This window comes from Pelodiscus sinensis, chromosome 32 (genome assembly GCF_049634645.1).
Source record: "Pelodiscus sinensis isolate JC-2024 chromosome 32, ASM4963464v1, whole genome shotgun sequence".
Lineage (NCBI taxonomy): Eukaryota > Metazoa > Chordata > Testudines > Trionychidae > Pelodiscus > Pelodiscus sinensis.
Genome location: NC_134742.1, coordinates 3,389,381 through 3,411,910, shown reverse-complemented (window position 1 = coordinate 3,411,910; position 22,530 = coordinate 3,389,381). Strand labels below are relative to the sequence as shown.

Below are 22,530 nucleotides of genomic sequence, written 5' to 3'. Positions count from 1 at the left end.
TCTGCTAGAGCCTGCATTGAGAGCTGGGAGATGCAATGCATGTAGCGTATGATACTTTAGCACCCTTACTCTCATGCTTTTCTTTCTGGTAGCAATAAACCTTTAGATGTTAGATGCTAAAGGATTGGCTCAGTGTGATTTGTGGGTAAGGTCCAGAAGGTAAATTGACCGTCGATCTGTGGCTGGTTTCTTGGAACCGGACAGAACTTGTTCGGGGTAGGTGAAATTGGGTTCTAATACCACTCACCTGAATATGAGGCCCAGGGCCATCTGGGGCATGGATATTGCGGGGGTGTTGGAGGGGTTTTGCTCGTGAGGCTTCAGGCAAGCAGCTGAAGCGCTCTGTGGGACTGATTTGCAGCCTGTTTGGGAAGGTCTCCAGTCTGGGGTCTGTAAAGAGCCCCAAAGTTGAGGAATTTGCCCTGAGTGGACACCTTCAACTGTGCCCAGGCCGGTCCAGTATGTCACACCCCTTCCTGAGACATCTGTCCGTTCTCAAACTCCTGCTGCACCTGAATTCCCCCCCAGAGTTTACATCTCTCATCCCTTCCCACACCCAAATCCCCCATTCCCACCTCAGAGCCTGCACCTCCTGTCTCAACCCAGGGAGAGTGCGTAAGGGCCGGGGACAGCAAGTGATGGAGAGGAGGGGAATGGAGAGGATGGGGCCTCAGGGAATGGATGGGTGCTTGGGAAAGGTGATGGGTGCTTGGGGTAGATCTTGGCTTGCCCTGACATAGAAGAAGGGATCTTGGGTGAATAAAGGTTGGAGAGAACTGATAACGAAACTGAGAGGCTCATTGAATCCCTTGACTCTGGGAGCTGGGGCTGAAAAGCAAATGACAAAGTTCACAGGATGCATGAGAAAAAGATGACAAATGGCCACACAGTGTGCAGGGGGCCAATGCGAGAAGTAAATGCTCCAGTTCCAGTCACAGGGCTCAGGAGGCAGAAGGTGATTCCAACAACACCTAGAAAAGCAGAAATTCAAAGCTGGTTCCGGGAAGAATTTCATGTTGAATAAAGGCCGTTTTTTTCCCAGCTGGGTCTCCTCCTGCCTGCCCCAGGAAAGCCAAGTTTACACACTGGGGCGATGTGTTTAGTAGCTGAGAAGCTGTTTAACGGGCTGTGATGCTTCAGGTGCAGGAGCAGTGATCTACTGTCCCCCCCAACTCCTCAGCCAGTTTTCATCTCTGTCCGTGTCAGGTGGTGGGTGCCAGGTAAATGCTGCGGCTGCTTTGTCCAGTGCCAATGGGATTATTTCACTCGGACATCATCAGTGGTGCCAGGGGAGGAGAATCACTTACACAGGGCTAGAGCTGTGTCCACACTGGGGGGTTTCCACTGCCCCAACAACACTTCCTGGTGCGGACCAGGCTCAGGGTGCTGCCTTGGCTCCCACTACCATAGTGATCACCTCCTGGGCATCGCTGTATTGACCCTCTCACCTGCCTGTGAGGCAGGGCAGGGCTATTAGCCCCGTGCTACAGGTGGGGGGAACCAAAGCACGAAGCGACTATGGGATTCACAGAGCTGTGTAGGTGCCTGACACTGACTGACCTTAAGGGGAGTTGGGTTGGGAATCCCAGCCCAGTGACTTACCCCGAGTGTTCCAGGAACCAGGCCAGAGCAGGGAGCTGAACCCAGCTCAGTTCTCTAACCACTGAACCAGCCTTCCTCTGTCACCTGTGTCATGAATCATGGGTAGTGTGAATGGTTAGCACGAGTGCATGAGTGAATCAACAGTAAGTGAGCTGAAGAGAGGCCATGCTGAGGTCCAGGCAAGCGCCCCAGAGAATTATGGACTTGTTTGTTCTGGACAAAACCCCTGGAGGATCATGGACGTGTTTACAACTTTAAGAAGAAGGACCGTGAGAAATAAAAGAACTCTGTGTATGTGGCTGAGGCAGCGTTTCCAGCATTGCCAGATAAGAAAAGTAACAAGAGAAGAGTCTAACTAAGGACAGACCATTGTTTCTCACTAGTGGTGAGGCAAGTGGTGCAAAAACCGGATATTTCTGGATCAGTCGAGGGCACACCAGTAAGAAGGGGGTGTCACTAAGGGTATGTCTACACTACCCTCCTAGTTCGAACTAGGGGGGTAATGTATGCATACCGAACGTGCAAATCAAGTCCGGGATTTGAATTTCCGGGCTTCATTTCCATGAAGCCGGCCGGCTCCATTTTTAAAAGCCGGCTCGTTCGAACCCCGTGCCGCGCGGCTACATGCGGCGCACACTTGATAGCTATTCCGTTCCACGAGGCGTACAGATAGTGCAGAATAGCTAGCTAGTTCGCACTGTCAAGTTCGGTATGCATACATTACCCCGCTAGTTCGAACTAGGAGGGTAGTGTAGACATACCCTAATAGACATCACCCCACCTGGACTGTGTGCAGCCAGTGGATGGCATCCCACTAGCCTGGCCCCTGCCGAGGGGATATGTACCACACCATTTCCCCCCACAAGCTGGACTCCATCGATTCGGCATATTGGGGGGATGTGCACATTGGACTTCCACCTCAACCAAATTAACCAACATTCCCTGGGGTCTGGCCAGCCCCAGAGGGTGAGTGTGTGTGAGTGTGTTAAACTGAATTAAGAATTAAGCTGCTAAATTGGGTTAAGGAGTAGATGTAGATTGTTATCCATTTAAATATTGCAGTGTCCTGTTGGTACATGCACTTTGTTTCGGCCCTTGATGACTTTTGACCACAAAATTCTTCTCTGCAGTGGTTTAGCAGTGGGGCTGACTGGGTCCAGTACAGCGCACAGGATTCACAAGTGGGAGAAGGTGGTAAATCCCTCCAAAGGTTTAATATGCAGCAGGTAATAAAATCCCCAAACAAATTCCCTGAGGGTATGTCTACACTACAATGTTAGTTCGAACTAACGGACGTTAGTTCAAACTAACTTTCATAGGCGCTACACTAGCGCTCCGCTAGTTCGAATTTAAATCGAACTAGCGGAGCGCTTAGTTCTAACTAGGAAAACCTCATTTTACGAGGGTTAAGCCTAGTTAGAACTAGCTAGTTCGAATTAAGGGGTGTGTAGCCCCTTAATTCGAACTAGTGGGAGGCTAGCCCTCCCCAGCTTTCCCTGGTGGCCACTCTGGCCAACACCAGGGAAACTCGTCTGCCCCCCTCCCGGCCCCGGACTTCTTAAAGGGGCACGGGCTGGCTACGGTGCCCGTGCCAGGTGCAAGCCTGCCAGCACCCAGCCGGCAGACCCTGCACCTGGCACGGATCGAGCCACCCACCCCATGCCCCCCAGCCCTCCCCCTCTTCCCGGGACCAGGCTGGCGGCTCCCGGGAGCTTGCCCGGGACCGCAAGAGGTGGGCACCCGCCTGGGCTAGTGCAGTCATCGTGGACCTCCGCACTAGGCACAGGAAAGTGGCCGTCTAGGGCAGGAGAGCTGCCAGCCTGGCCACCCAGGAGCAGGTGTGCAAGAGAATCAAGGGGGTCCACTGAGACCCCCGACCCTGAGCCCTGAGCTTACAATGGCCATCCTGGGTCAGACCAAAAGTCCATCTAGCCCAGTAGCCTGTCTGCCGACAGTGGCCAACTCTAGGGACCCTAGAGGGAATGGACTGAAGACAGTGACCAAGCCATTTGTCTCATGCCATCCCTCTCCAGCCTTCCACAAACTTTGGGCAGCGACACCACTCCTACCCCCTGGCTAATACCACTCCATGGACCCAACCTCCATGACTTGATCTCACTTCTCTGTAAACTCTGTTCTAGGTCTAGCCTTCACAGCCTCCTGCAGCAAGGAGTTCCACAGGCTGACTCTTTGCTTTGTGAAGAAGAACTTTCTGATGTTAGTTTGAAGCCTGCTACCCATTCCTTTCCTTTGGTGTCCTCTGGTCCTTCTATTATGGGAACTAATGAAGAACTTTTCTGTATGCACCCTCTCCACCCAACTCCTGCTTTTAGAGACCTCTATCCTGTCCCCCCTCCATCTCCTCTTTTCTAAACTGAAAAGTCCCAGTCTCTGTAGCCTCCCTTCATATGGGACCTGTTCCAAACCCCTGATCATTTTAGTTGCCCTGCCTTCTCCCACCCTCTCTCTTCCCCTCTCCCACCTCCTTTTCCCAGTCTCCCTGAGTTTTGTTCAATAAAGAGAGTTTCTGGTTTTGAACACACGTGTCCTTTATTTTGTACATCAGGAAGGGGGGCTAGGGAAGGGTAAGTGGAAGGAGGTGAGGGAGGAATGTGGTACAAGCCCCCAATGGGGAGGACTGGGGTGGCTCTGCGGGTTCCTCGGGGTGGAAGCTCTCCTGCAGCCCCCCGACTGACCACCACCCCCCGGATGGCAGCCTGCGGCAAGTGCAGCCGGGCTGATGGCCGAGTACTGTGATGTGCCGAGTGTGGGCATTCAGGGCACTCCAAGCCAGGACTGCTTTGCAAGCGGGGAACCCCTGAGAACTGTCTGTCCGGGGTGGGGGTCGGGTCCCTTTAAGCACAGCCCTCGGCTAGCCTGAGGCAGCAGCTCCATGCTCTAAGTCCTAATCTGATGCCCTGCCGGCACTGCTTCCGGCCAGCCTTAATCTCGGTTCAAGGTCCACTCAATGTGGACATGCTAGCTCGAATTAGCAAAATGCTAATTCGAACTAGTGTTTAGGTCTAGATGCACTAGTTCGAATTACCTTAGTTTGAATTAACTAATTCGAATTAAGTTAGTTCGAATTAGTGCTGTAGTGTAGACATATCCTTAGTCTGTGTCTACACAGCAGGCAGTTATTTCGAAAATGTCAAAATATTGCCAAACTGGAGAACTTCTTACTCCAATTCCTGTAACCCTCAGGCTGTGTCTACACTGGCCAGTTATTCCGGAAAATCAGCTGGCAGGACACTGGGCTGGATGGACCATTTGTCTGACCCAGTCTGGCTGCTCTGATTTTCTCTGCTGAGCGCCTCCGGTTCCCTGCCTGACCGGCTGGCTTGTCCCAGACACTCCCATCCCCCGTAACTCAGGCTTGGGGGCTCACAGCGTCGTGCCAGGGATTTTCTGGGCAGCTACAATTCCAGGCAGCACCGTTCAGCGTTGCAATAGCCCAGCCCCCGCCTGGAGCTCGCTCCTTGTCTCCAGCTCTGCAGGGGAGAGCAACGTTCCCAGCAGGCAGCAGCTTCAGGAGCTGGGGGCCAGCTGCTTTTCTGAGCCCAGCTGGCCCCCAGACTCCCCAAGGCAGCCAGGGGAGTAGTGAGGGGTAGAGCCATTGGGTTGGTTGATTTGTGTGACCTCATCTGAAATTTTGTCTGTCCCCAACCCAGCTGTTAGTTCTGTCCATGCCCATCCCCCGGCTCTGCCCTTCAGGGCCTGTCTGCTCCCTGGGGCTGCAGTTCATTTCTTCCTTCTCCGAATCTGTGAGGCAGTGGGAGGAGGTTTCAGGGATCACAGAGAGGAGGAGCCAGGGGCGGGGTACAGGGGAGTCCTCCAGGGTCACACAGACTGGGGTGTGTGAGGCCAGAGGGGCTGGTGTCAGGGAGACAGTCGGAGCTGGGTGTTTATGCTCCACACCCCCAGCCAGGGTCGGATTCTCTCCCTGGGGAGGGAGCCTGGTGGGAAAGTGAAGATCGGGGCCTTGGAACTAGCATCGATAAATGTCACCTGCCCCCGGTCACAGTCCAGGCAAACCTGGATCCTGCTGGGGGGCCTCAGAGGCAGGGGGATCACAAAGTCAGTGAGAGCCCAGAACACATCCCCTCTTTGCTGCACAGCCCAGATCCCGTTCTTGGGGCTCAGGCTGATCCATCCCTTCCTGCTCACAGACTCTCTGGCCACCCCCACAGCCCATTGCCCATCCCCCACCTGCACCTCCCAGCAATGTCTGCCCGAGGTGAAGCCCTCACGGCCCAGCACACAGGGCACAGAGTCAAATCTCTCCGGGGTGTAGGGCAGTAACCGCAGATAGGACATCTCCGGGGTGTTAAGATGCGAGTATTCAAATCTCACACGTTTCCCATCCTCCGACAGGATGAGGTCGGGACTCTCCGTGTCTGGATCCAGAGTCACGTTGGCTGGGGGGAGAATCAGAGCGTGAGGGGCAGAGCTCCGCTCTGGGGGGGGTCGATGGCGTCAAGGACAGAATCTGCCCCAGCTGGGCAGTGACTCAGGGACTCTCCTGCCTCCAGGGGCGCCCGGCTCTGAGTGGGGAGCAGCCCTGAGGTCTCGGCCCAGCCCAAGGGGCAGCTCACTCCCCGGCAGAGAGGGGCCGTGGCAGAGAGAAGGGGTCAGAGGGGCCCTGACACTGGGAATCTGCCCCCCTCTCCGCGGGCCAGGGACAAGCGACTCTGGGCCGGAGACCCCAGAGGGACGGGATGGAAACTGCCTGGTCAGGGCTGGCTGAATCCAGGCCCTGCCCTCGGCTGGGCCCCTCCCCATTGAAATGTCCCTGGGTCCCAGCTGCCTCTGGGCAGGGTTTGTGATTCCCGCTGTGACACGTCTCCCCCCGCTGATCTGTGCAATGGGGCTGTGGCGTTTCCCCAAGTTATTGCTTGGTTCCTCTTCCCTTTTCACAAGTGTCTGTTCTTACGCTCAGACCCAGGGCTCCAGGCTGGGGGGAGGCCGAGGGTGTTGGATACCGGAGGGGGCTGCACACTCAGGCGGGGAGTTGGGTGCTGGAGAGGCTGAGGGCTCTGGGATAGCCCTGGGGATGAGGGTTTGGGATGTAAGAGGGGGCTCCAGTTTTGGGGAGGGACTCTGGGCTGAGGGTTGGGCTGTGGGGGGCTTGGTTAAGAAAGGGGGAGCAGGAGGTGGCCCCTGGCCTAGAGGAAACTCAGGGTTTGGGGCAGGGGGTAGTTTGGCTGGGGCCCGGCCAGTGGTGCTAAGCAGCCTGCCCCGTTCCTGCCTGTCCTGAGGCACCACACTGTGCCCGGCAGTGGCCAGCAGGCCTGGCTCTGAGGGGGTCTGAGGCAGCTCACCTGGGCTGTATCCTCTTTGTGCCACTAGTGCAGCCGGCAGAGTGACTGGAGGGAGAAGGATAAAAGAGGTGAGATTGCAGGTTTGCAGAATGAAATCCCTTCCCCCCCCATTTCTGTTCCACCCCCATCCCTCCCTGGGACACACCCCTGTCCCTCCTTCCCCCACCTCTGCAGTCCCACACCATTCCCAGCCCTCTTGGGCACAGGCCTTTGGCCTGCAGCTGCTGGGAGGAGGCACCAGAGGCCCCTGTGCTGGAGGGACCCCTCGCCGTGGGGAGGGGGGGGGCTTTGTAGTTCCCTGCAGCCTCTTGGCCCAGACGGGTGGCCAGGCGGGACCAGAGCTCAGGGAGGGGCTGGGCCCAGCTCAGACAAACATCCTGGGACTGAGGGTTCAGATGTCGGGTGCTGCCCTTTGGCCAAGGGCCTGGCTCTCAGCAGGGATGTGCCAGGTTAAGGGGCTAACCAGGAGGCAGCACCCTGGCTGGGCCATGCTCACTGGGGCTGGTTCACCGGTACCCAGTGGAGGTGGAGAGGCTCCGTGCTGGCCACGGGAAGGGGGCTGCTCCTGGGCCCGCGGGGGACGGGGCTCTCCGATGGGAGCAGGGAGCCGGCAGCAGCCCCCGCCCAGGGCTGGTGGTGAGAGCCCCGCAGGTCGGGGACTGCTCCACCGGGGATGGGGCAATCGCCAGCCAGACCCATCTAGTCAGATAACGGGTTAGACACGAGGTTTGCATCCCTGGTTCTCAGGGCGGCTGGGCCCCTGCAGCTCCCACAGAGCCAACCTGCATCTAGGGGGGCTGCACCGCCCTGGGACACCCGCCCTGCAGCCCTCTGTCTGGGACAGACGCAGGGGCCCAAGCGAAGGGATTTTGGTAAATCTGAGCCTGAGTGTTGTGGCCTTTGGTAAGTCGGGAATTGATCTGAGCCTCCCTGATGCCTGGGTCCTGCCCCTTCTCCGCTGTGTCTGCTTGGCACTAGCCAGTACGGGAAGGGCTGAGAACTGGCACCAGGGGCCTTTTTTATTCATAACTGTAGAAAAACTGAGCATTTACGTTGAGTGGCTGGGCTTGGGCCTGGTGAGCCGTGTGCTGGCCATACGGGAAATGTTTCCCACAGTGACCTTGCTCTTAAAGTGCCGTGTTCCTGAGTTGTTCTGAAGGACACAGCTGTGTTGCCCACACAAGGCACTTGCAGACTGACACCCAAAGTGACCGGTCCAGGAGCAGTTAGCGACGTCCAGAGACCCACTGTGGAGAAGTGACCTGTGCACATCAGAAAAGAGAATAACCTGAAAATTGCTTGCACAGCAAAAGCCTGACAATTGAAAGCTCCTGTGTGTGCGGCGTGGGAGTCACACGAGGCACTTACTGCTCCTAACACAAAGGTGATTGGACAGAACTAATCCGGGTCCAACCTGCCTGGGCCTGTGTGTTGCCGTGGGGATTCTAGTCACTCCTGACCTCATCGTGTCCAGTCTGTTTTACAGTCACGCTCTTTGCTTTGTTGTTCTCTATGGGATTCCTACTGCCTGTGCCCTCCTGTGGCGACACTGTGGTGCCTCAGTTTCCCTGCACGCTGCAACACTGCCTGGGGGAAGGGAGGGGAGGGATGGCTGGCTGAAGACTTGTATTCAGCTTCTCACACTTGAGGGCCAGACAAGAGGAGATAACTTCTGCCCCAGAAGGACACAAAGGGCAGATGGGGCCAACTGCTAGTGGGGGCCTAGGGCCTGGGGAAGGGTCGGTCTCAGGCTGGGTTAAGATGGGAGAAGGGGCTTAGAGGAGGAAGCAGGAGAAGGCCCCGGGACCCTTCTCCCCAGGAGGAATGGTCCTGCCTGCTCCTGGTTCTGTAACAAGGATCCCGCATTGCCCTGTGCCCGTCTGTGAATAAACCTTCTGTTCTACTCGCTGGTGAGAGTCACATCTGGCTGTGGATTGGGGGTGGGGAGGGCCCAGTGACTCCCCCACACCCCGTGACAGCAGAACATGTCAGACATGGGAAGGGGAGGTCAGAGCACCACAGGAGAAATGCATCATCCTCCCCCACCCCCACCCCATGCCCCAGGAGAAGAGAATGGGGCAGAATTTGTTTCTCTGTCATTTCTCACTTTCAGTCAGTGTCATTGCAAAGGTTTCTGAACAAACAGGGGATTAAACGAATGAACCTGAATGTCCCGCACCCCCACTCTGTGCCATGCGCCCTGTTTGGTCCCTCCTAGGTACCTCTGAACTCCCTCAGACTCTCCGACAGCGCAATAACTTTCTGGGAGAAATCCCGGACTCGCTTCTCCAGTGCAGGAACCATCTCCTCTGGCTGCTGGGCCTGCCCCTCCTCACACCTGGGGAGACACAACGTCCCCTGGTGACCCTGCACTGAGTGACTCAGTTCTCACCCTCTGGCCAGTGAGTTGCTGCCCCGATGGGGCTGGAGTTCGAATTTCTCTAGTTCTCCCAGCCTGAGAGCAGGGGCAGCGCAGCCCTCGGCCGGGCGACCTTCCCCGCAGGGACTCAGGAATGTTCCTCACATCCGGCCTGGGGAGACCAGCTCTGGGGACAAAGGGGAATTGAGTTTCCACGGCCAACTCACTCCTGGGCCTCCAGGCACTGAGGGATGGGAGGTTCCCGGGGGCAGGGCTGTAGAATCTGTCCGCTGGGGACTGGACCAGTGATCACCGAGCAGTTGATGGGATTTGCTGGTAGATCCTGGAGCCTCTGACAGGGGATCCTGACTGGTTGAACCAAGAGGCCATTGAGCCCAGCATTTCAGCTGCCCCTCCCCCCACTGCTGGGCATCTCCTGCCCTTTGCCTCGGAGAGGTTTCCCTGTGGGTGGGGGGCATCCTGCTTTCTGGGCAGGGCAGGGAGAGGAGGCTGCTGCTGTCAAGATGCCCCCTCCCTCCCTGTATCCTGTCTCCACAGAGCAGAGGAAGGGCACAACAGGGCTAGGGATACAGCAAGCTCTCTGGCTGCTTTTGGGAGTGGTGCAGGGCCAGGACGGGGTGAACCTGCCTTACCCCACTGCCCCGCCAGCCAGGAGCCACCTGAGATGAGCAGGGCCCAGTCGGAACCCAGATCCTGAAACCTCAGTCATTAACCTCCTTTGGCCCCCCAATCCCCTGCCCAGCCCTTGGACTAGACTGAGACACCAGCTCCCCCTCCCCCACTACACAGGTCTCCAAACAGTCCTTAGGTGGGAAAGCCCCTGGATCCCTGCTGCCCTGGGCTGAATGGTGCCCAGCGCCCAGCAGGGACAGGCCCATGTCCCGCCCCTCAGTCCTGGGGCAGCCAGTCCCCAGGGAGGTGGCAGCTTTAGGGGTATGTCTACACTGCAAAGACAATTTGAAATAACAGCCGTTATTCTGAATTAACTTTAATAGCGTCTATACATGCAAACCGCTATTTCAAAATTAATTCAAAATAGCGGAGCACTTAATTTGAATTTGGTAAACCTCATTCCATGAGGAGTAACGCCAAATTCGAAATAGCTATTTTGAATTAAGTCCTGTGTAGACACTTAGGCTACGTCTACACTGGCCCCTCTTCCGTAAGGGGCATGTAAATTTCAAGAGTCGTCGTAGGGAAATCCGCGGGGGATTTAAATATCCCCCGCGGCATTTAAATAAAAATGGCCGCCGCTTTTTTCCGGCTTTTAAAAAAGCCGGAAAAGAGCGTCTAGACTGGCCCCGATCCTCCGGAAAAAGCGCCCTTTTCCGGAGGGTCTTATTCTTACTTCGAAGTAAGAATAAGACCCTCTGGAAAAGGGCGCTTTTTCCGGAGGATCGGGGCCAGTCTAGACGCTCTTTTCCGGCTTTTTTAAAAGCCGGAAAAAAGCGGCGGCCATTTTTATTTAAATGCCGCGGGGGATATTTAAATCCCCCGCGGATTTCCCTACGACGACTCTTGAAATTTACATGCCCCTTACGGAAGAGGGGCCAGTGTAGACGTAGCCTTAATTTGAAGTAGGGAGCATCCATCCCTTCCCAGGGAGCCCTGGTGACCACTTTGGGTACAGCCAGGAAAACTTACTCTCCTTTCTCCCAGACCCAGAGCAATTAATGGGGTAGACTCTGGCCATAGCGCCTATGCTAGCTCCAAGCCTGCCAGCAGTGGCCACCGGGGCCTTTGACCCAGAGCCCCCAAAACATGAGCCAGCAAGCCACTGGCAGCCAGCCCTCCACCGCTTCCCAGGAGCAGTCTGCCAGCTCCCAGGAACCTGACAGGGGTTGGAGAAGGCAGGTACTTTCCTGGTCCAGGGTGGAGATCATGGACCTTATTCAAGTTTGGGGGGGGATGTCCCCAACGTCCATGATCTCCTCACTAGATGAAGGAACGTGGCCATCTATGGCAGGATAGCTGCCAGCCTGGCCACCAAAGGCCACATGCAAATCCAGGAGCAGATTTGCATGAAAATCAAGTTGGTCCGGCGAGACCTCCAACCCCGAGCCCTGAGCTTCCCCTCCCCCTTCTTCCCCTTGCTTCCCCCTTCCAGCTCTCTCCTCCCAGGTTTCCTCCTCCGCTCTCCCACCCTCTCTCTTCCCCTCTCCCACCTCCTTTTCCCAGTCTCCCCAGAGGTTCATTCCTACCCCGCCCCCAGTTTTGTTCAATTAACCCATTTTCTATTTTTGAATGTATGTCAATTTTGGACGTGAGGGAGGAATGGGGCACGAGCCCCCGGTGGGGAGGACCGGGGAGGCTCTGAGGGCTCCTCCGGGTGGACGCTCTCCTGCAGGGCCATCTGGATCCTGACAGCCCCCCGATAGAACCCCCTGATGACAGCCTGCAGCAAGGGCAGCCGGGCTGATGTCAACGACCCCATGAGACGCACCAGCGTCTGGCTCCATGTGGCCGAGTGCTGTGGTGTCCCGAGTGCGGGCACTCAGGGCACTCCAAGACAGGACTGCTTTTCTGTCCCTCATCGAGGTATACAAGCAAGTGGAGAATCCTGAGAACTGTCTGTCCGGGGTGGGTGTAAGGTCCCTTTAAGCACGGAGCTCAGTTAGCCTCAGGCAGAGGCCCCATACACTAAGTCCTAACCTGATGTGCTGCCGGCACTGGTTTTGGCCAGCCTTAACTTCGGTTCAGGGTCCACTCAGAGTGGACGCACTATTTTGAAATAGCAAAATGCTATTTCAAAATAGTTTTTGTGTGTAGATGTGTTAATTCAGATTAGTTTAATTTGAATTAACTATTTCAAATTAAGTTAATTAGAAATAGTACTGTAGTGTAGACATATCCTAGGAAACACTTGAGGTCACTGAATGGAGAATTCCAGAGTCTCTGCACAATGTGAGAACCTCAAACTGAAGTTTATCAGAGAAATTTGCGTACAGCCTATGACCTTCCCCCCCCTCCACATTTGGCCGTGGAGCCCTGGGGAACATGGTGCTAACATCAGCTCCTAGCTCATCCCCTTACACCGCACAGTGCTGGGAGAGTGAGAGCCACGTACCTGCTCAAGGTGTTTCTGATATCCTGGAGGAGAGAGGGAAAAGAACGTCAACTCCACACAATACACAGGGAATAGCCCATCAGACAGACAAAGGGGGCCTCAGAGAAGGGGTTTAGACGTAGCTCTGTGCCTGGGACTCTGCAAAGCCCAACAGTCGCTCACGTGTCAGCAAAGCACCCGCCGAGTTACACCCAGAGCTGACAGCTGGACCCCGGCACTTGTGATTCAGGAGCCTCCCTTCCCTGTGTGGGGGGCTGAGCTGTTTCCCCTCGGTCTCACCTGCAGGAATTCACTCGCTGGCTTCTGACACTTCCCCTCCAGCTCCCCGATCAGCTCGCTGAGATGGGAAATCTGCTCCAAGAGTTTCCTGTCATTCTCGGTCTGGTGCTTCACAAGCTCCTCATCCAGCTTCTGCAGCTGGGCCAGCAGGAGTCGCTCTTGCTCCTCCAGGAACTGCCGCAGCTGCTGAAACTCGGTCACAATCTTCCGCTGCTCGGCTTGTGTCTGTTTCTGTGTGAAAACAGGAAAAGGGCTGGTCGGGGGCAGTAATGGAGCCTTAAGGCCCTTAACACAGTCTGGCAAGAGAGACAATTTCTAAGACATCTGTGCAGGGACCAGGGCTGAGCTGTCAGACCTAGAGCTGCGGCTGGAGGTCAGGATCTAAAGCCTGAGTCAGACCCAAAGCCTGAGTCAGGATCTTACTAAGGGCTGTGGCCATAACTAAGAGCCAGAGTCATGACAAAGGCCGAGCCAGAGTCAGTGTCTGGAGCCATGTGGGGGCAGGACTGAGGTCAGATTCAGGCTACCAGGTGACATGACAAGCCAGAGTCAGAGACAGGCAGCAGTGCCCCAGGCCAAACCTGGTAACACCAGGGCCAAGCCAGGGTCCGAGACCAGCCCAGCAGCAGACAGGGAAGAAACTCAGTTGTTTGTAACACGTCCCATGACTCCTTGAAGTGTATCTAACTATCACGCATCCATAGGGTGACCAGATTTTCCCATGCCAAATATGGGACACCAAGAGGGGGTGCTGCTGGCACTTGGGGCTTCAGCCCTGTGAAGGGTAGTGGAGGGGCAGCACTTGGGGCTTCAGCTGTGCAGTGGCAAGGGGGCACTTGGGGCTTCAGCTCTGCAGAGTGTGTGTGTGTGTGTGTGTGTGTGTGTGTGTGTGTGTGTGTGTGTGCACAACTCAAGGCTTCAGCCCTGTAACAGGGGTGGGGAAGGAGGGAATCAGGGATCCAGCCCCATGGGGAAGAGTTGGAGGGGAGCCACCAGCACTCAGTTTCAGTGGCTGAAGCCCTGAGCACCAGTTTTCCCACTGGGGTTGGCCGCCTTTCAGAAGAGACATGCCATGATTTAATCTATTCACAGATCTGTGTGCTGGGGGAAGAGGGGAGGCAGGGCCAGGCTGGGTACAGTGACCATATTTTCTGAACCAGCTGCAGCGAGGGAGAACGGTTCAATTTAAATGAAACAGATGAAGCATTTTAAATTGTATATGTTAGTTTATCAAAATTCATTTTAAATAAAGTTAAATATTAACTTATGTCCAACACAAAAAGTTTCAATGCCTCTATGTATGGGAGGGGATCACTGATCCACAGAAAAATCAGCTGGAGACCACACAGGTGAGAAGCAAAAAACTTCTTCCAAAAAATCCTCAGCCCTTACTGATGTGACCTCCAAATGAGGGTACATCTACACTGTACAGTTTTTCTGGGATATCAGAGGTTCTGCATCCAGGGAACACATTTGTTCTTCCACTTTTGGGGGGAAGAGCAAACGTGCTTTTTCAGAAGCCCCTGCATTCCTCCTTCTATGAGGAATAAGGGGGCTTCTGAAAAGGGGTTTTTTCCCAACATTTGGCCCAGTCTAGACTGGCCAAATGTCGGCAAAGCCTCTTCTGACAAAAGAATCGGGAAAAAGGAAATACAGAATATGGGGCACATTTTGTGCAGCTTTTTCTGAAACAAAACTGTGTCTAGATGTATCCTGAGACACCTCACTCCCCAGAGCTCCAGCCTCCCCTCACATCTTCTCTCTGTTCCAGCTTCATTCCCCTCAGCCCCATGATTCTCCCTGTTCCTACAGTCTGACCCCCCTGTATTGCCCCATGCCCCCTCAGTGCAACCTTTAACCCCTCCCATCCTGCCCTCGCATCTTCCTTAACTCCCAGGAGCTGCAGCCCCAGGCTGAGTAGGAGCAGCCCCAAGGACTCGCATGTGCCTTTCCCACCCCTTCCCTTTCCCATCTGGCAGCTGCAGCACAGGCTCCCTGCTCTGTGAGGGAAAGGACCACAGAAAATTGGCTCGTGTGCTCACCGAAACCCTGCTGAGTGCTGGCTGCTCTAGGGAAATATGGGACAAAGTCAGAACACTGGGAACAGCCCTTAAATATGGGACTGTCCCAGGTCACTTTCAGCATCCAAACGTCTGGTGCAATCCGAAGCTGAGCTTCCCAGGGTCAGTATGTCCCAGTGGCCGAATCTCTAATGCTCTTTGTTGGGGCGTAAGGGTTTGTAGTAGGGGGGCCCAGGCCCTCCCTCTCCACCAAGCCCCACCCAGGGCCCTATCAGTGGTTGGCGGCTTCCATCACTGGCTCGGTCCAGGACTCCTCCTGCTCCCCGCCCTGGGCTGCTTCCTACCCTCCTCTGCTGACTGGCACAGTCCCCACCTGTGTGGGAGGACGCTGGAGCGGAGGCTGCAACTGGAGGGACAGTGTCCGCGTGGTGGTTGTGGCTGCAGCTCCAGCTGGGGGTGGCGGTTTGGGCTCTGACCACAAGGGCAGCTGCTCCTGTGCTCCCACAAGAGCTCCTGCCCCTCCGGAGGCCAGGACCAACTGAGCTGCTCCTCTGGCCTTTATACTGGGCCTGCAGTTGGAGCATGCCCAGTAGGGCTGCGTGGGAGGGGCCTTCTCAGCCCAGTAGGCCTGGTGAGCCTCCCCTTGACCAGTGCAGGGCAAATACACCCCATCACACCCTCCAACGGGAGGCCAAAGGGGAAACTACAACAGTGGCACCCAGACCTCCAGACCCTTTAAATCTCCACCAAAGTGCAGGGGGCATCCCTACCCCTTCCTTCTGAGGCTCCACCCCTTCCAGGAGCATGGAGCTGCCTCCCCCCCACCTTGCTTAGTGGGCTGTCAAGAGTATCAGCTCCCCTGACTGGGGTTCAAAACCTTTGATCCTTCATAACTGGATGCTTGACTATATGTTGTCATCACAAGGGGAGGACTTTTTTACAGCTTTGCTCTCAATATCCAGGGCCGGCTTTAAGCCGATTCCCCCAAATTGGGCCCCGCGCCTAAGGGGGGGCCCGCGTGCCTAAGAGGGCCCCACTCCCAGGCATGTGGCACATTCTTGCGCTCCAAGCCCCGAGCGCGCGGTCCATGTGCAGTGCCGCCCCCGAGTGCGCGTCGCATTTGGGAGAAGTTGTTTGTGAACATCACAGTGAATAGAAATTAATTTATTCACTGAAATGCATCTTCCATTTTTTACAGAAAGAGAATATTTGCGACTCACACACTATCCCATGAGAATGGAGAAACTCACATAAACCCACATTCACCAAGGCCACAGAGAAACCTAACTATAAATAACCCTAAGCCCTACCTGTCTCCCAGCTGGTGAAAAATGACAGACACCTACCAGATACTGCTGGCTTCTCTGCTCACTGGTCTCCTTTAACCTCAGCAGCTTCGCTCTCCTTTCCCTCAGAGTCTCCACATGGGCCTGGAGCTTTTCCTGTACAACAGAAATGAGTTTGTGGTTTTATTTTGCAGTGGTGACTATTTGTAGGGGGTGTTTTTCCACCCAAACTGCAAGACAATCATCAGTCTCCCTAGACAGACTCCTTGGGGAGGTGATATCTTCTACCTGTCAGCGAGAGAGCCGAGCTTTGGGACTTTCACAGAGCTCAGCTCTGGGGAACAGACTCTTTCCTGGACCTGAACACGTTGGCTGTGTCTAGACTGCATCCCGTTTCCGTAAAAGGGATGCAAATTAGACACATCGCAATTGCAAATGAAGCGGGGATATAAATCCCCCCTTTCATTTGCATAAACACGGCTGCCGCTTTTTTCCATCTCGGGGCTTTGCCGGAAAAAAACGCCAGTCTAGACGTGGATCTTTTGGAAAATAAAGCCTTTTCTGAAAGATCCCTTATTCCTCTTAAAAGGAATAAGGGATCTTTCAGAAAAGGCTTTATTTTCCAAAAGATCCCCGTCTAGACTGGCGCTTTTTTCAAAAATCCCTGCTTCATTTGCAATTGCGATGTGTCTAATTTGCATCCCTTTTACGGAAAAGGGATGCAGTCTAGACACAGCCATGGGGACCATGAGACTCCCTCCCAGTCTCCATGCCACTCTGGGCCCCTTTGTACACACAGGCCCTAGTCTGCAGCCACCGTGTTTTCAAAGCAGAGTCAATAGAGAGAGCCCCATGCCTGCCAACAAACTGAGTCCAGCTGCTCCCTTAAGACCTCTGTGCTGTATCTGCTGCATTAAGACTGTTTAAAGCAGTGGTGACCAACCAGTCAATTGGGATCTACTGGTAGATCTTGGAATCTCTGACAGAGGATCCTAACTGGTTTGGCCATGTGGCTATCAAGTGCCAGCACTTCAGCTACTCCTTCTCCCACTGATATGCATCTCTGGCCCTTTGCCTTGGAGCTGTTCCCCCAGGAGCCTCCAGGTTGTGCTGGGCAGGGGAGGGAGAGGAGGCGCTAATGTCATGGTGCCCCCTTCTCCTCCCTGTATCCTGTCCCCACAGAGCAGAGAGGGGGCACAACAGGACTAGGGATACAGAATGTTTGCTGGCTGCTTTTGGGAGTGGTGCAGGGCCAGGACAGGGGTGAGCCTGCCTTAGCCCCACTGCCCACAGCCTGAACTCCTACCCAAGTCACGAACCACCTCCTGTACCTCAAGCCCCTGCCCTAGCCCTGAGCTCCCTGCATCCAAACACCTTCCCAGGGCCAGCACCTAGAACCCCAACAGCCTGCCCCAAGCTCTGCTCAGAGCTCTTCATGCTCTGAATCTCTTAACCCAAGACCAGAACCTGCATGCCAACCCTCTGCCCAAGCCTGATGAAAATTAATGAAAGTGGGGAGGGAGGATGCAGTGAGCAGAGGCGGGGCCTCAGAAAGAGGTGGGGCAAGGAGCCCAAAGGAGGTGGGGCAAGGATATATGGGCTTGAGGTAGATCTTGGGTGGCACTTAAATTCAAAAAGTGATCTCATGCTTAAAAAGGTTGGAGACCCCTGGCTTAAAGGATACTTTTTGCCTTGTAACTAACACATGCCTGTTGTATTGGACAAATGTTCTTTCATGCTAAGAGATTAGCTCCTGCATTCTGCCATGTATCTTCTCTACCGTCTGCCCTTCCCTTGTGTTGTTACAGCGACTCCCAGGGAATGGCTCCTGGGGTCTCTGCCAGCCTTGAGATTCTGTGATTTACCCATATGACACGGTTACATCTGTGTGGGGCAACTGGTGATGCCATTAACCAGTAATTACAATCTAAAGTTATTACTCATTAGACTGAACAGCAACTTAGCCCTAAGTATTCCTGGGCAGCTTCCTCTCTGGGAACCACCGTGTGAGTGCGATGAGCCCGGGAACAGATGCCAAGCCAGACAGGCAGAACTCTGATCATCTTCATGGAACAATTTCAGAGCCTCCTGGCGCTCCCTGTGCACCCTCCTGATCCCTTTGCTGCCTCTGGACACTGTTTCTGTGTCTGTCACCAGCCGCCTGTCTGGCCTGAGGATTCCCTGTTGTTGTTTGTCGTTACTGGGGGCCGTGCCTGGGCCTTCAGGGCTGTGATGGGAGCAGCTCATTCCCTCCTTTCCCAGCCTGGCAGCAGCACAGACACATCTTGATTCAATCCTGTGTGGGGGAAAGTGCCTCTCGCAGGGCTGTGGGGCCCACCTCTCCCTAGGGGTAGAATCACAGCTCTGGACGGAGCCCTGAGTGGTCTTCAAGTCCAGCCCCTGCATGTACGGCAGGGGGCTGGGTGCCATGAGTGCTTGGGGATCCCTGCACCTGCCCAGAGGAAGGAGCTGCAGGGGACAGACCCAGAGATCAGGGGGAAAATCTGGGAAATGGGGAGATTCTGGGGCTCAGAGAGACTGAGTCTGAAAAGGGAAGGATGGAATTAGCCCTCATCCAGAGTGTCCTACCTTGTATGGCTGGGCAGCCTCCTCTGGGAGCAGCACCCGGTGAGATTTGTGCTCTGGGGATCTCCAGCAAACCACACACACGGCCTCCCAGTCCTCCTCGCAGAACAGATCCAGGGCTTTGCCGTGTCTCCCACATGGATTCTCATTGCCTGGGCTGAAATCCAGTTGTCTGAGTTTTTCCACGATATTTGCGAGCTGATAGTTATTCCGGAGGGCCTCTTTCTGGATTTGGGTTCTGCAGCTGGGGCAGTACAAAGAGTCATAGTCCCTTTGTGTGTGCGCCTCACAGTACTGAGTGATGCAGCCTCGGCAGAAGCTGTGTCCACAGTCTGTGCTCACTGGGTCTGTGAGATAGTCCAGGCAGATGGGACATTTGGATTCCTCTTGGATTTCCCGTGCAGGAGTCGGTGTGGCCATGGCTTCTGGGAGATCTCTGGGCTTCTGTTCCAGATCAACAGCTGTTTTGCTGGTAGTCAAAAACATAAACAAAGAAACAAAAAAGAGCTTTTATTTCATTCAAGCTGTTTTATGAAAAAAATGTTTTGAGCTAAGTCATGGACAAATATGAAACTTTTAAAAAGAAAAAATATATAATTTTGTTGACAAGTGATGGTGAACAATCATTTCTATTTTTAGCCACTCCTGCAGACTTATCCTGAAAACAAAACTTGTTTTCTGCAGTGGGAAAATCTGTTTGCACCATTGCCCCTCTCATAATTGTGTCATGGAAGCTTTCTGAAAGGCAGGACCATAGATCACCCCGCTCACCTCTCTTCCACTGTGGCTGCTGGCCTGGCTTCCAGACCCCAGCATGCTTTATGAAAACTGACTTATGAATATACATATTTCAAAGATGCTTTAGGCAAAATGCACCATGTGACAGGCCATTTTTAAAGTATCAGTTTTCTGAATGGCTACGGCTACACTGGCATGATTGTCCAGAAATGCTTTTAAAAGAAAAGTTTTCTGTTAAAAGCATTTTCGGAAAAATCGCATCTAGATTGGCAGGACACTTTTCTGCAAAAGCACTTTTTGCGGAAAAGCGTCCATAGCCAATCTAGACGCAGTTTTTCGCAAAAAAGCCCCGATCGCCATTTTCGCGATTGGGGCTTTTTTGCGGAAAACAGTACTGTGCTGTTTACACTGGCCCTCTTGCGCAAATGATTTGCACAAGAGGGCTTTTGCTCGAATGGGAGCAGCACAGTATTTCCGCAAGAACACTGACGATCTTACATGAGATCGTCAGTGTTCTTGTGGAAATTCAAGCGGCCAGTGTAGACAGCTGGCAAGTTTTTCCGTAAAGTCAGATGATTTTGCCGAAAAACTTGCCAGTCTAGACACAGCCAATATGTATATTCTATCTCTGTGCATGTATGATTCTTGTATGTTGTGATGGGGCAGCGAGGCCCCAAACTCCAATCATGGGCCCAGGGAAATGGTTTGCACTGGAACACTACGGCGCCACTGGTGTGAAGCCAGGGGAAGTGGTGGTCAGCATGTGGGGGGAAAAGATGCTGAGTCCAATAGCATGGGACAGGTAGGCACAAGGGAAATGCTGGAAGCTGACCCCACCAAGGGTGATGCATGCACCGAGTATAGGGCCAGTGCAGGGAGGTCACATACCACCTACCACCCCGGAAGCTCGGGACATACTGGCAGGGAAGAGCACAGAAGGTCAGAAGGGGGAGGGGGGGTTCCACGAGGTGTACAGCTAGTTCAGATAGGAAGCCTAATCCGAACTAGCTAGTCCGTGCCGCGTGTAGCTGCGCGGCACGGGGTCCGACCTAGCCGGCATTTAAAAATGGCGCCGGCTGGCTTTATACAAATGAAGCCCGGGAAATTCAAATCCCGGGCTTCATTTGCAACTCCATATGACTACATTACCCCCCCTAGTTCGAACTAGGGGGGTAGTATAGACATACCCACAGCTATCCCCTGAAGCTTCTGATTTTTCTTAAGGCTAGACCTGACAATGTCCAACTCCTTTTGTGCTGATCTCTATTTAATGAATCGATCTCTCATTAGCTTCTGCCGATCAGTGCACGCAGACACACATAAACCCACACCAAATTACATGTGTAGATGTCTAAACACTTAGGCTACATCTACTCTGGCATGATTTTGCGCAAATACTTTTAACACAAGAGTTTTTGCATTAAAGTATTTGCACAAGAGAGCGTCTACACTGCCATGTGCCTTTGCACAAGAGATGTGCTTTTGCGCAAAAGCATCCATGCCATTGTAGACACTCTCTTGCACGAGAAAGCTCCGATGGCCATTTTAGCCATTGGGCTTTCTTGTGCAAGAAATTAAGTTTGCCTGTTTACACTGGCCTCTTGCGCAAGAACAGCTGCGCAAGAGGGCTTATCCCTGAGCGGGAGCATCAGAGTATTTGCGCAAGAAGCACTGATTTCCTACATTAGAATGTCAGTTTTCTTGCTCAAGTACACGCGGCCAGTGTAGACAGGTGGCAAGATTTTGCGCAAAAGCACCTGCTTTTGCGAAAAATCTTGCCAATGTAGACACAGCCCTTGAAGTTTCTGCCCCCAATTCAGCAATTAAGTCCATCCCTATTCAACAACATATTTAAACAAGTTGCTTCACTTAAGGCACATACTTGATTTCTGTGGATTTTAAAATAAGTGAGAGGCACTTTTCTGTTTGATTCTGCCTATAATACGACTTTTTTTCCCCCTTGAGGCTCTCAGAACAAGAGGATTCAGTGCACCCTCTGCCACCCCAGGAAAAAGCAAGGAAAATAGTGGCAGCAGGCAGGAAACTATCATTAGGGTCCTGCAAATCCATGGATATCCACTTCATAGCCGCAGGTATCCGTATCTGTGGATGTGGATATCTACTGCTCAGTTTTGCAGATGAAGATGCAGATACATTTTATATCTGCACGGAGCTCTAACTACAGTAATGGTGTCTGGGTTTCTTTCAGTATGCTAAATACAGGATGTTTTTTTGCTACAAATCTTCCTTTGCATTCACTGGTGTGGGATCTGGCCCAGTGCTCCTGAATAAAATACAATAACAATCTCAATGAATGGCTACATCAAATGGTGTTACAGCACTAGAAAACTGATCTGGAATGTATTATGCATGTACATGTAACATAAAAAGTAAAATAAATTCTCATGGGATTACCTAATCTTTGTATTAACTGCCCATGCCAAATAATAATAATAATTAATAATAATAGCTCTTAAGGTTAATATAAGTCCTTTAGTTCAATGGTTTTCAAGCAGCCAAGATTCACTTACCTGATTTGAGAAGTTTTTAAGGTGTGACCCAGCCTTCCAAAATCCTCATCAGGTAACTGTATCAATTTGCACAGCTACATCTAGCTGTAAAATAGTTGAAGAGTTTTACTGTAGCTTTTCCTTACAGTTTTAAGAAATTCTTTTTGTTCCAAACTGGTACATCTGCTTTTCTCTTTCAGATGAAAATGACTGATTTTGAAACTGCAAGTGCTAGAAGAAATGAGAAGCTGTCATCATTTTAATCCTTCCAATGAGGGCAGATTAGTCTTCTCTAAAAAAAACCAGCCCCATTCCTGCTCAAACAGAGGTGACAGTAGAAGAACAGGAAAATGTCCATGTAACCCAAGTGACCAAAATACAGTAAGGATTTTGAAGGGACTCTTCTTCTTGGGGTCCTCTTGTTGGTTTGTTTTTGTAAACTGCAATAAACATCACAAATAGTAATTAATTTTTAACATCTGATTATCATCATAAAAATTCTCTTGTGGATAATAGGAATAGGATGAGCCATGTCTGGAATCAGAGTGACAGTCGCTGGGGAGAGAGAGAATCAGAGTGTTTCTCACACTCCACAGCGGCTCCTTTCCAGTTGGGGAATCCTGCATCCCAGGGAGCCGCTGGAGTGGACACCTGGCTGATTCCTCTGTGACTCCCAGAAACAGATCCGTAGAGAGACAGAGGAGAGAGTCTGACTCTACTGGGAGGATGTTGTAAGGAGG

The 22,530-nt window shown here is 53.2% G+C and overlaps 1 protein-coding gene across 2 annotated transcripts; it reads right to left on the bottom strand.

Annotated features, from left to right (window-relative positions):
• Positions 1 to 4,100: 4,100 nt before the first annotated feature.
• Positions 4,101 to 22,010, bottom strand: LOC102450711 (tripartite motif-containing protein 10-like). 2 transcript variants are annotated; one of them, XM_075913608.1, is made up of 9 exons: positions 21,812 to 22,010; positions 18,546 to 19,011; positions 16,017 to 16,112; positions 12,650 to 12,880; positions 12,371 to 12,393; positions 9,146 to 9,261; positions 7,976 to 8,185; positions 6,924 to 6,968; positions 4,101 to 6,020 (listed from the first exon to the last, which is right to left on the bottom strand). In XM_075913608.1, the coding sequence occupies exons 2-9, from the start codon at positions 18,960 to 18,962 to the stop codon at positions 5,482 to 5,484; spliced, it is 1,677 nt and encodes a 558-aa protein (XP_075769723.1). In that variant the 5' UTR covers positions 18,963 to 19,011; positions 21,812 to 22,010; the 3' UTR covers positions 4,101 to 5,481. The 2 variants fall into 2 exon arrangements, with proteins under 2 accessions (XP_075769723.1, XP_075769722.1); XM_075913607.1 differs by having other exon boundaries at positions 4,102 to 6,020; positions 18,546 to 19,003.
• Between the last annotated feature and the right edge of the window lie 520 nt (positions 22,011 to 22,530).